Below are 13873 nucleotides of genomic sequence, written 5' to 3'. Positions count from 1 at the left end.
AATTATTCATTTTTCTTAAAAATTACTTGTGTGAAAGAATCTGCTAAAATACTGTGAGGTGTAAACTTGATAGCAGTTATGAGCAGGATAAGACAGTGTATTTTGTGGCTTAAGAAAAGGTGGACAAAAATGCATGGTGTGCAGTTTTGTTAAAGGAAAGCTTCTTAACTGTGTGCTTAAAAATATATAAAATGTGAAAGAAAATAAAAAGCAATAGGAGAGCTGGAAAGTAAATGATTGAGTAGGACAGTTGTAGGCAGAGTTTTGAAGTATGGAGGAAGTGCCAGGGATTTAAAATGTATATCTGAAACTATTTGAAGGATACTATTTTAAGAGTAATAAAAATAATGAGGTACATGAAAAAAATATATACCTGTACCTATCCTGTTAACAGAGACATAATTAGGACCTGTTTTGAATTGAAAATGAGGGAAATTGGCAGTTTCTTTGTGTTCATTCTAAGAAAACATTCCAACAGTGGGACAAGAAGTCTTCCATGGTGCAATAAATAAGAGTTTTTGCTAATGTTCAACCTTGCAGTTTTTAATTTACAAGAGAAGAAGTATTTTGATACTAGGAGATAAGTTGAATGAAATGCTGCAAAGCTCATGTAAAATACATTCTTTGTTCTGCCTGACATCAGAAGAGAAAGCAAGTGAGTTATGCTTCAGCTGGAAGTAAGCCAGGGAACCTCCGTTTAGAGAATGGTGGGAGAAATGTAAGGGGAAAGGAAGTGATGAAAAAAGGGGAAAAAATGAAAAAGGTATGTTGCAGAGAGGCTTTGTAAAGAGCACTTAAGAGAACAGGTGGAGGCCCAGGAAATCTGTAATCTTACTTGTGTATTTTAAAGACGCTGCATATCCTTGGTTCAAAGAGGGTTTCTATTCAGTATAAATAACCAGCCCACCAGCTCTGAGAGTACTTCATTCTTACTGAACCTCAAGAACACTTGAGGTTCAAAGCATTGTTCTTAGCATAAACTCTATGAGGCAGTGATAATGCATTTACACATATGCTTAGGGCTAAAATTAGAAAAAGCTACTACAACAAAATTCCTTTTTGTTATTCAAAAGGTGCTGTGAGGGGCCAGTTCTCACTACTCTCAGTTGACTTATCCTCAGCATGAGAGAAATTATTAATAGTTAGACCAATAAGAATACTAGCTAATAATAAGTATTTTAATATGTTTGCCACAATCCTTACATTAATAGCACAAAACCTGATTTTCATACTTGTCTGGGCAAATGTATTTTTGAATTCAGGTATATATTTAGGTTGGCTTAAGTTTAAAGGGGCCCATCATTTTCTTTATCAAAGTGCTAAACAGATTTGTCTGAACAATCAGGGAGGTGTGTGTGTTTGAGAATTATGCCCCAAAAAAGAAGATTGCCAGATCTGCATTAAACAGCTGTTATGCCTCTGCCTGAGATCAACACAATAGATCAGAAATGTCTATTGGCTGTGGTCTGACATGAAACACTTAATGCAGCTACTTGCTTTTCAACGTATATTTTTCTGTTAAGCGGTAATTTGCCTTTAGATGATAACTCTGTTTGTGGTGGCGTTTTTCCCCCCTTGTCCATAGTACATGCAGTCTTCATCTTAACTGACTGTAAATATTGGTAAATACTACTTTTCCTCTTCTTGTTCCCTCTTTCTTTTCTTCAATCCAGTAAAGAACTGAACAACTTTTTATTAAGTGTTTATTTTTTATACTAGGCTGTTGAGCCAGAGAGCCTAACTGAGTGGTGGAGCTGGTGAGCTTTACTCATCCTTGCCTTTTTGAACTTCTTCCTGTCTGTTGCTTCTAATTCTTCAAGGGCTATTTAGGACCTTTTTCCATGCAAAGTATTGTAGACAATTCTTGATTGATACATTTTTATTAGAAGCAATTAAGTAGAAGGCTTGACCTACATTAAATGATTTTATTCATCTGAGTGGATCAGCAATGGCAGAAATCTGACTGACAAAGATAAGCAGCCAAAAGCCCTGGTGTAAAATTAACTGACCTAGCCTATGAGAAGCCTGGGAGCATGTTGTTTCTCTGCCTGAGCTGATCTGGCTGATCTAGGAGGAGGAACTTTTCTCAAAATGGAACAGATGAAGGATGTAAACATAGGTCTCCCCAGTCCTAAGTTGTCTCTGCACATCTAAGGACCGTACGGACCCTGAGAAGGAGGTACACCTGACGAACCTATTCAATTCCCAAGTATGGACTTTAATTCACAGGCAACGGAAGGTTAGCATGACTTCTATTAACACGGTCATATTTGGTTCAGCTGAAAAGGGGAGTGCTTTTGAAAAGATTGATCTAGAAAGTAATTGGTAACTTCCTGAAGAGCCTAAGCATGTGCAAAAAGAGCACTGGGTTTACACAAGTCAGAAACACTGTAGTGTAATCCTGCAGAATAAAGTCCCAGGATTCTCTTTCCTGTTACCTGCTTTTCAAACAGTTGGTGCTTTCAGCTCTTTGTGAGTTTGTTTCTTTTGATTTTTAACTATTTATTGTATAGTTAAACGAGCAGTAAAGTGTTATTTTAACTCCCTCAGTTCCAAGTGTGATAATGCTCTTACCTTAGTGCCTGTGGTTGACTTGTCATACCTATTGGGGTTCAACTCTGCAATCATTCTCATGGTCAGTGCCCCAACTTAGGGTTTTTAATACCTAAGTAAATCCATCTATAAACAGTATCTGCTCTGCAGGGACTGTGTTTATCAGAAGGAACCTAAACATTATTCATTATTGCTGTTTTCATATAGGTTATGTGAAAAGTTTGTATTGACAGAGTCATACCTGTAAGATGTCAGTGCAGTGCAGCATGTTGCAGTTTTTGGAAATATATTAGAATCCTTTCTAAACATGGCTATTTTAGGAATTGTGCTGGTGGGAGGAATATGGGGCTCCATTCTGCTGTCAGACTCTTGTAATTATTTCTATTAATGCTGGGGAACCATGGACTTGTAAAGACAGAATCTAACACCTTGCTGGAACAACTTTGTCAAAGTTGTCTAAAACTCAGATCTTGCTCAGACTGGATTTTGAGAGTTTTTCTGAGAGCTGTTGACTCTGGTTTGTACACTCAACTTCATTCTTGTAGGAACATATACTCAGCGTTCTATTCAAATGCTCTTCTTAACCGTTGCTACATTAAGACAGATGACTCTCTTGGTTTTTAGCATACCTGGATATGTAAAGTGTAATGCTGCAAGACCTCACTCTTGATTAGGTCTAGCTAAGTAGGCACAAGGCTTAGGGGTGTGCTGTTACTTGCTAAGTAGGCACAAGGCTTAGGGGTGTGCTGTTACTTGCTAATTCTTTTTTCTTCTTTACCGGTTGCATTAAATGAGAGTGCATCACAACTCTGACCTGGGTCATGGTAGTGTGCATTAAACAAATAAAACAAAACCAAGAAAGAGAGACCAATGAGGAGGAGCTTTCAGGCCATGCTGTGGGGAGGAGTGAGTTATGTGTCTTGTAATCAATATAGGTAATGATAATGAATGATAGGTAAGAAAAAGTCCTGCTGGCAACTGAAAACTCCCAACAAGCAATCAGGGCTTGACCTACTTCCATCTTCTACCAGCAAATCAAAACTGGGTTGATTTAGCATAAAGCAAACAGTGTCAGCAATGTCAATGGTAGATTTTGTCTGATTTTTCCTCCCCCTTTTGTTGATTCCCCTTTCCCTGTTGTTTTCCCATTTTGTATGATCCTACATAACACTCCCTCCCTCATTGCTGCATGACATCATAAATTCTGCCCGACACTCCCCAAGAATTATAAAAGTTAATTACCACCAAGCTATTTTCACAAGCTTCTTTATTACATTGCAACAAACTGCATTCGTAATTTATAAGGATGTTGCCAAGTGTGAAGGAAAGATGCTTTAAGGCAAAACAGACCGTGTTCAGAATAGTTTCAGTCCAGGTAATACCGGTTTAGATAAATGCATGAACACTGATAAAAATAATTCAAGGTTGTTTGTTACACTTTGTTTCCAGAAGTTTTTATGTTGAAAGAAATGTGATGTTCCCGGCTACAAAAAAGTTAACCTTCCATTTCAGAGGAAGTGTGTTCCCATAAAAATTCCAGGTCATAATTACTGCACAACCTGAGCAAATTGAAACTTGTATTCAGTGGTACACGGCAATGTCTTGAGTTATTCTGTCCCTAACTGTTATGGGAGAAGAGGCAAAGGAGAGGACTCAGCCCTGATGATCCTTGATGCAACCACAGGCATGTCATCGTAAGGGTGCTGGAAGCTTAGGCTACTGGAAATGGTGCCTCATTTCTCTATCAGTGGGGACTCCAGCAACATTTCCAAGTTACAGTACAGAAAAAGAAGCCAAGATGAGACAGCAACTAATAGTAAGGATGTTGTTACTGCTTTCACTTCTTAGGCACTGCTGTTGTATCTTTGTTGCAGTGATCTGCAAATTTTTGCAAATAATTTGATGAGATTCCAGCAGCTTTTGGACAGTTTCTGCCTTCAACCATGAGACCTTCTTTCAAACACTAGTCATTCTATGTTTAAGACAACTATATGTCCATTTCATAATTTTTTCTAGGCTGTAGAGTCCTAGTTTATGTCAGCATTTCTTGCATGTCCTTCAGTTCTTTTCAGTTCCGATTCACGATCCTGAACTGGAGATCAATAGTCAAACATCAGTCTCCTTTTTGACCTTTTGTGTGAGCTCTCCTAGTTTGCCAGGCAACAGTTCTTCAAGGTGGGTCAGATGATGCATCTAGGTGTTCTTCTCTGGAAGAGTCTAGTGCTGTTTGCTGCAAAGGATTTGGCATTCAGAAGACTGGGACAGAGGCATATTCCTACCATTCCATTGGTCTGCATGTGGCTTATTGCTCAGTTATTATCAGCAAGTTGATGAAAAATGCAAGCAACCTGACTGTAGATGTTAAATTTGAAAGGCGAATTTCAGTAGACCTGCCACCCTCTGTCCACCCCTGGAAACACCACACTGTGCAGTCTGTGCTCCCTGCAGCGAAGCAGTAACTTTCTCAATGCCAGGAGCTGTTGCCAAGGTTTGTATCTCAGACACACTGTGCTCAGGTTGAGAAGAAAACTGCTGTCTGTAAGAATCGTTAGAGACTGGAGCAAGGAAAAATAAGGAGTTCCATCTGTCTTCCAAGATGAACCAATTTGCTCCAAAATCTAAGATGCCTCATGAGAACTATGATACCAAAGTGTTGTCAGAGTGCAGAACATGATTAGAAATCTCCAGAAAGACTTTTTATTTGTTTGTTTTGCTCTTGCTCAGAAATTGAGTTATGTTAAACATTAAAAATAGCAGCAACACAGGGGGAATCGATTTATTTGCCCATTAAAATAAATGAGCACGGTTTTGTGTTGCGTTTTGTTTTTAAATCAAGTTTGTTTTTAGTCTCAACTTCTGAACTAATTCCCATTCATAATTGTTCTTTCTTCTCCTGTCCATGTACAGGCGGCATTTTTCCCCTCCTTAATATCAAAAACCATTATACCACTTTTCTTGACTCTTAACTACCAAAACCCTACCTCAACAATGACCATCATGGTCACAGAGCAGATTAACTGGTATAAACAGCTCAAGAGTGCTGGTCACTTATCTGCCAGGGTAAATCAACACTCTTGTTCACACATCCTTGAGCCAGAAAGATTGATTAAAAGCCCCACGTGGCCATAAAGCTAGAATGTTAAGTAAAGGTTCCAAGGTTCCCATGTAACAAGAGTCTTGGGAGAATATAAGATTTAGGAAGAAAACAAACACAAGAAAAAACAAACCCAAAGGAAAGTCTCTTTGATCTGGTGGCTGTCTGATGTCTGTAACACTTCAGTTTCTAGAAAATAAGTATGTCAATTTATTACCTCTGATTTTCACTGCAGTTCAAGTCTATTCTATATATATATATGTTAAAGAAAAAAAAAAAAAAAAACCATGGACAGAAAGAAAATTACCTTCTTTAATGGTGTCTCCCTTCCTGAGCTACAAAGGGTACGTAATACAGCTGTATTCACACATTGCTCTGAACTTGGAGAAATCTTTTTGCCAGCTTATTCTTCAGACTGCAGCATTAGAAATCAAGGCCTCATGCGATGTACAGGATGACAAGAAAAGCAAATGCAAATGAGCCTGTTGCTTGCAGATAAAATTCCAGGATTAACTCTCTTGAATGGTATGACCCAAATGCGGTATTATTAATTTTGTGATTTTTCAATTGTATTTTGGAGCTGAATTTCTAGACATGAGTCCATTCTGTGGCTGCGAGTGTGCAGCGGACAAAGCGACCCTCCAGGGAGTACCATCTGTTTGGGAGTGCTGATACAGGTGTAGTATGGCCCAAAGCACAGGGTGTTCAGTAAGCAAGAAAAGATCCGTGCGCAAGAGAGCAAACCTGAAACGTCTGTGATTAGTGCTGGGGGCTATCAAGCTGTTGTGTAATGCTTTAGTAATGTATAGTGAAAGGTGGGTTTTTATCCTGACAACAAATTGGGGGCTCATGATTTAGTAATTCAATGTATTCCTAATCCACACTTTGTATATTAAAAAAAAAAAAAGAGTAAATCTGCTGGCCAAAGAAGAGAAAATAAACCGTGTACCACAATAAGAATATTTTCTTGCATTTGTCATCTTTTCAAGCAAGTCTTTCAGTAATATTTTGATGTTCCTTATCCTTTTTTTGTTTCCATTTTTATTTCTCAATAGCAAATGAAGCAGAACCACTGAAGGCCTTTTGAATGGATACAAAATATTTAATGATCTTTGCCATACTGAATTCAAATTTTCTTCTGTCATTACTCAAATCCGCAGTAGGGATTTCCTGCTGTTATGTATCTCAAGCTCCTCAGTAACATGGTTATGAATTTTAGGAATATACAGCTTTGATTCTCTGAATTTCCATTTTAAAGGAGAGTCCTAGGGATTAAAAGAACAACAACCTCTTCCCTCAAACTGTTGCTTTATGCCATACCTCACCATTTGCCTTTGCTAGGTGACACTAAGTGACTTCCCATGTGACTCTCAGCCAAAGAATTTAGTTCAACCAGTAGACTTCTTCAGAGATTCCCAATACATCAAGCAAGACTACAGCTTGTACATGATTTCTGTAAAACAGATTGAAATTTCTGGTTACCTGTGACTTTGCAGTGAATGACTTTGACAAATAACAAGTCATATAAGTATGTAACTGCTCCTTCACTTATGAATTCAGTAATTGTTTCCTCTCTCTCTCTCTGTGTTTTTAGAAGCAGAAACAGAAATCCTATCGGTCCAGGAAAGTACGGATATGGAAAAGTGCCATACATTTTACCTTTACAAACTGATACTGGTCAGCAGCCTCAGAAACTTCGGAGACAGCGACAGTCATCAAGGAACCATATATTTCATCAGAGTCCAAGTCTCATGAACACTTACAGCCAGGCAGCTAGTCCTTCACTTCAACACGGGAATCTTTATCAAGAAGAAAGTGGGCCTCAAGCTGGACATGAAGTCCTGGGACCCTCAGTTTATCAGTCATCTTCCTTTCCTGTATCTCAAAGCCTGTTTCAGAGCAGTGACTCAAACCATCATGGCTCTGCATCACACCAGGCAGTCCAGGGTCAGCCCCAGCCTCAAAGGGCTGCAGCAATCGTGTGCATTGGCACCTATAAGCAATATAAACTCTGCAACACAAATGTAAGTCAGGTTTTCCTATATTTAATTCATTGGAGAGGTGTTGGTTTTGTTTAGTATGCTAAATGTTCACATAGTCAAGAAGTTAAGTTGAACATTGTTTTTCATTAATTTGATGAAATTTTTTGTGAATTTGTTTTAAAGTGTCTTGGGAAAACTGGAAGTGGATGCATAATGTTATAGTTATGTAATACCATACCTTCAAGGATTTTAAGCAGTCATTAAACCTACCAATACGCACAATTCTAATTTGATAGAGGGAGAAACTGAGTCACAGAAAAGTTTAATATTTTTCTATGTAAGAAATGGAAAACTGTAATGGGGTTAGACCACCTTTTGAAGGCTTCCTACTCCTCAATCCCCGAAGATAAGGCCATCCTTTTGGGAGTGCTAGTCATGCTCCAAATAGAATTTAAAGCCAGCACCCAGTAGCCTAGATCGCTCCAGTATCTTTCCATGGTGCTGTGTGCATTCCATGACAGATGCTACTTTTACCAGCATTCAAGCTCTACATGCTTTGATTTTTGGCTTCCTAGTTTATTGGAGAGAAAAATCTGTTCTGTGTTAATTTTTAAATAAAACTTATTCTGTTATTACTTCATTCAAAAATGTTTGGCTGGGTGTAGCTCTGTGCTCTGGGGCAGCCGCCCATTGTATGTGGGAGGCTAGTGAGGTTTTGCCGTTTCTCCCCACAAGCAATTTTCATCCTGCTAAAATTTTCGGTTTCTGGCTGCATCATTTTGGTATTTCCTAAAGTACCTGTTCCTAATATTTGTGTCTTATGTGGGCTACTAATCTAACTTAATGTCACAAACTTGAAGAAGCTTGTATTTGGATATTAGAAGCAGGATGTTGAAGAGTGGTCTCGATATGTTGATAGAACAGGGCATCTTTTTCTGGGTGGGTGCATATCTGATTCTTCCGCCTCTTAGAAATCCTGTTATGTTTAGTGGAAGCCTGCGTAGTGGAGGCGTAGTAACAGAGTATATGATCAGGATAACAAAAACACGACCTGAGAAAATCAGGTGAGTGCCTTTTTGCCTCTTAGTGTAGCAGTTATTACATTTCCTTTATTTATGAATAAAGTCCCTTAATTGAGACTAGAGCAGTTGATTGAAGAGATGTAATGTCAAGAAGGTTTTAGTGTATTTGTCTGAAATGGAAAACATGAAAGAGCTAGTTTGAGCCTCTCAGAATGGTCTCTGGTACAAACTGCTCTTTTGAAAAACACTTTCTGTTTTTTGAAGGAAATAGGAAATGAAATTAGTACATGGGCATTAATTTGGAAAGTTTTCTGTGCTGAATTTGCTCACTGGTGCCGAACTGATACACAGATGTCCCAGTCTTTATTTCATCCCTTACTGCATGAAGGCAAAAAGTCGGACAGTATTCTGCTTGACTTAAGAATTGTAACAAAATCGTTTCCAGGAAAGATCTCTTTTCGGAGATGAGGAAGTTAGAAATGGGGTGGAAGTAAGAAGCAATCCCTGATGGCCAAGGTATGGAGAAGGAAGTTTTGTAGAGGAAATTTGTTGAGAGTGTCAAGTGAGCTGGAGAGGAGAGGGCCGTGAGCTTGTGAATTAGACAGTGGCAAGACATGCAAGTCAGCGTGATGAGTGGTCTGGCCGTCAGCAAATTTCTTTTGGTAGTAGGGGAACAGGATTGAAAATATTTTCATGTTAATTTTAGAAACTGCTGTTTAAACAGAAGACTTCAATAGATGAGGAGAAAAAAATAGACGAGCATACTGTTGGTGCATCTTTGCCACTGTTGCATGTATACATGCAGTTACAAAGAAATCATCATCTGTATTACAGGAGACTTTTAATAAGAGATGCAGCTCCTCCTAGGCATGGAACTCTACATAGTGATATTCTTTATTTGGTAACATTTCTGTTACCCTCAGAGAAGCTGTAATTGCTATTCAGGGTTCTTTTTCTCCCTAGAATGTGGTAATTAATATAATTATAAAGAAGAAGTTGCTAAGAACAGTTTTAGTGTAAAGGCCAGGATGAGACCAAAACAAGGCCGATAGTGTTTCACTTTGTTTGCTTGTTCTTTCTGATTAAATGCTTCTGCACGTGGGCTTTAATTTAATTTATCGGCAGTGACATGTACCAGTGGTCTTGCCAGCGTGCAGAGAACAGTATCTTTTTCTTCCGTTTTCTTTTTTAATTCCTCCTGGAGCATACCAAAACTGAAAAATCTCATTTATTGAGAGGAAAGTATTCTGTTAATGGTTATCCTGGTGTTTGGCCACTCCCTCTACAGTTTCTCCTAAGGGCAGTTAATTAATAACAAATTAAGTCAATCTGCCTTGGTCCATTAGGTCATTTCCTCATTATTGTACATTTATTGTTTTTTTCATTAATAGTTGAACTCATTTTACGTGACTGACAGCTTGATTCATAAAAGTCAAACTTGTGGGTTTTTGTTAGGGAGAACCTCGGAAGTACTTCTATTTGTACAAGTGTTTCTGCAGGTCGTTAAACCTATTTTCTTATTGTACAAGTGGCTTCCTCTCTTCAGCACCTTGTACATAGGCTTCGTACATGCTCACCTCAGAATATACAGCTGCCTGTCAGCTCCTTCAGCAGGAAATGGAGTAAATCTCTGTCCTTTACACACAAACGGTGCTGACAGATCTTACTGAAACCATGAGGTATTCGAAATATAATAAGATTCTTCAAATGTAGTCTGTATTCCTCCAAAATGGGGGCGTAATGAGTAAATCTTCCTTACTCCCCCCTGCATTAAAGGAAAGAGAATTGTACGGGCGTGTGGGTGAAGTAAAATTTGAATGCAAACTTGGCGTCGTTTGTCACCAGAACAAAGGAAGCAACTCAAAGGAACGTTTGTTTACTGAGCACTTTTTGTTATCAATTGTCTCAAGCATTGCCAAGTCTCTAGCTCTTCATGAGTGTCTGAAGGTGTGAGAATATATTTGTAGATTAACTCCAGGCTGAGGGTTGCTTGGGCAGTGTACACAAGCAAGCTTTTAGGGTTCTGGTCATTCAAACCTACTTGATTTGCAGTGTAAATTTGGTCACTTGTAATTTGGCACTCTGTAGAGTGCCCCTTTTTAAAGTCAATTTCATCTAATTTTTTTTGGTTTTTGTAAGACGTACAGTGAATTATGCCGTATTGGTGAAGACGTTAATTTTTAGTCTGTCTCTGTCTGTGGTATGCAGAGGCCTTATTGCAGCATTTCAGTACTTAAAGGGCGCTTAGAAGAAAGATGGAGAGAGACTTTTTACCCAGGCCTGTAGCATTAGGACAAGGGACAACCATCTTAAACTAAAAGAGGTTTTCAGTTGGACATAAGGAAGAAATTTTGTGTGATGAGGGAGGTGAGACACTGGCACAGGTTGTCCAGAGAAGTTGTGGAATGGAAACATTCAAGGTTGGTTTGGATGGGTCTCTGTGCAGCCTGGTCTAGTGAAAGATGTCACTGCCCATGGTAGGGGGTTGGACTAGACGGTCTTTAAAGATGATCTCCTCCAACCCAAACCATTCTATGATTTTATGTTGTCCTTGGTGGTGAGTTCAGGCCAGAAGGCCCCACTTACCCTGACAGCTTGTTACCTCTCCTCTTCTGCAGTTCCCACTTTCCAAATTGCACCAATGCAGTTGAGTCTGAAATCATAGTGATCATGACCACTGAAATGCTCAGAAAACCTGTAAAATAAAATAGCGACTGTTGCGGTGATTCAGTTACAGTGCAGCAAGAAGTATGAAAAAATAGGCAGAGAAATTCATATAGGAGTTTCACCATGAAGAGCAACACAAAATGGATGTAAAATCTAAATTGTCTTTAGGTATGGATTGAGATATGTTTTTGACCAAGTTTATGCTTTCACTTGTATATGAATTTGCAAAAACCAAACTAAAATATATGAAAGACTACTTGTTGAGAGCTCAGTGAGATATTTGTAAATGAAGTTTTGCTGAGCTTGTCCAGTTTCATTCACAGTTGCTAGCTTGCTCACTGGTTCATTTGGATCACTGTCGTGTCTCCAGTTAGACTGTGTTGCCTTTCCCAGTATTTTATGTGACTGCTACTTAGCAAGAAGTCAATTGTGTTTTGGAGTATTATGTATCTAGATAGGATCAGAAAACAGTGATTACTTTTACTTTCTTATCTTGACTCTTCAGCTATACATACTACTATTCTGGTAGCACAGCTATGGAAAATCCAGCTTTTGGTTCTGAATAAGAGTTCTCTACTTGGATCTGTGCTTCTGTGTGCAGAGCACTTGGGAATGGCACCTTAGGAAGCAATGCAAAATATCTGAAAAGGCAATTTTGGAAATGGAAAAAGGTCTTACAGTTGAAGAGATGAGGTGGGGCAAAAGGCTCAGGGCCAATCCCCAGCTCTATCATGACAGGATAAATTAATATAATTAATTTCCTAAAGAATATTAATGATAATGATACTAATTTTGACTGCTGTGAGTTAAAACTTTTCCATTGGAAGGCTTTTTTGGGTGCAGAACCCTAATTAAATAGAATCGAAATATTCTGTAGGGATATGTTGAGTCCATTAAAAGCTGATGTGCTTTTCTGTCACCTAAGCACATAGGTAGGCATTGGCAGGCTCCCTTGGCACCTGGGATCTTGGGCCATTTCACCAGCTTGCTGGTATTCTGCCCAAGTGTTTTTGAAAGTTTTCCAGTTTATAGAAAATGAAGCATGTCCAATGTTTCCACAAAGGTAGATGTATGGAACAGAAAATGTAATTCGCAGGCAGGTCTTTTCAGAAGCGATATGGGGTGCTGCAAGGATGTGTGCCCTCTTTAATTTAGTTGGGATGGTCAGATACTCAAGGAAAGTCAAATAAAAGACTACGTATTTTTAAGAGAACTTTTTTTTTTTTAAACTGAAAGCCCCTTTTTATTCCCGAAGAGCTACTGTGTAGTTTGTTTTTTCTCATTTTGAGATTTGTGTAGAGTAGGTGTTTGACATAAGTGGCAAAGTGGGGTTATGATGACATATCTTTTCCTGAGGAAATTTAACCTTGACTTTATGTGAGGAATTTCCCTGCGAACACTGTGGGATTGTATGTACATTTGGTAGTCTGACATTCCGTGGCTGTATAGGAAACTTATTAAAAGCTTACATTACTTTGGGTCATACCGTCCTTTCTTTGACTGTTTTGATATTTGCAGCAGAATTTTATAAATATGGTTTCAGAATACATTGTCACTAATATGGGCTTAACTTACCAGGCACTGTCACGGAGACACTGCTTGTAAAATGTCCTATGTAGTTTGATCAATTGTCCCTTGTATACAAGAGAGTCACACAGAGACACCTTTGATAAAGCTCTTGGACCACAAGTTGCTTCCTCTGCATCTCTGCACTGTGGCTTTATGACAGCCCCTTCAACAGCTGAGAACACTGTATTAGAAAATATTTTGCATTATGATGCTCTTATAAGAACTTAAATAATTATGGGAAACTGTCTTAAGTCATTAGGAAAAATGTGTTGGGGTAACTTCGGAATTTCTCTCAAGTAGTTTTATTCCACAAGTCTGCTCTGTACTTGTAGCAGTAACAGAACCCAAAGTTAGCTGTTTTACACATATTACTAGGTTAATTACTAATCTAGTAAAATGTTCATAATGAGGCTAAAATCACACAATTCAGAAAATGTTGATGTCTAGAGAATTATGATTTTTAATTGAAAATTCAATTGCTTACTTTGATCAATCAAAGTTATTTTGAACTAATCTAGCATCCAGGAGTCCAAGAGTCATGCTCTGATGCCCTGTTGTGCCAGGAACCGTAAAAGCACAGACTGAAAAGATAGGTGCAGGTAAAAATGTAGTAATGTATACATGGCTGTAGTTATAGCCTATTTTCTCCAGGTCAGGGAGAAGTGACCCATGGGATCTGTAATGTTCTTATGATTACTCTCTGCATCATACAGGAGTCATGAGACATTTATTTTCCTCCAACAACAATTTAATGAGATATAAATAAAATGTAGTAGAGCCTAGGATAGAATAAACACCTTAAGGCAATAAACCAGAAATATTCCCCTGGAAAATAAAGGTTGACAGTATGTATCAGTGATAAAAATCTGCAAAATGTGCAAGGGCTTTATCAGAAAGACACAATAAGAAACTTAAATGTTCAGTTTACACATAATTATATTTTTTTTAAGATGAGAAATGCCAACATTGCCATAATTAGTCAATGA

General features: G+C 38.4%; 1 protein-coding gene across 1 annotated transcript in view; it reads left to right on the top strand.

Moving 5' to 3' along the window:
- Positions 1-13873, top strand: part of THSD4 (thrombospondin type 1 domain containing 4) — a gene marked incomplete at both ends in the record, with an annotated part of 302482 nt that overhangs the window by 26195 nt on the left and 262414 nt on the right. Inside the window, one exon of the mRNA XM_082005338.1 lies at positions 7242-7671. Coding sequence (XP_081861464.1) covers positions 7242-7671 — 430 coding nt within the window. The remainder of the gene's footprint in view (positions 1-7241; positions 7672-13873) is intronic.

The sequence above is a fragment of the Phaethon aethereus genome, assembly GCF_964289735.1.
Source record: "Phaethon aethereus genome assembly, chromosome: 12".
Lineage (NCBI taxonomy): Eukaryota > Metazoa > Chordata > Aves > Phaethontiformes > Phaethontidae > Phaethon > Phaethon aethereus.
This window is presented reverse-complemented; position numbering and strand designations above follow the sequence as displayed.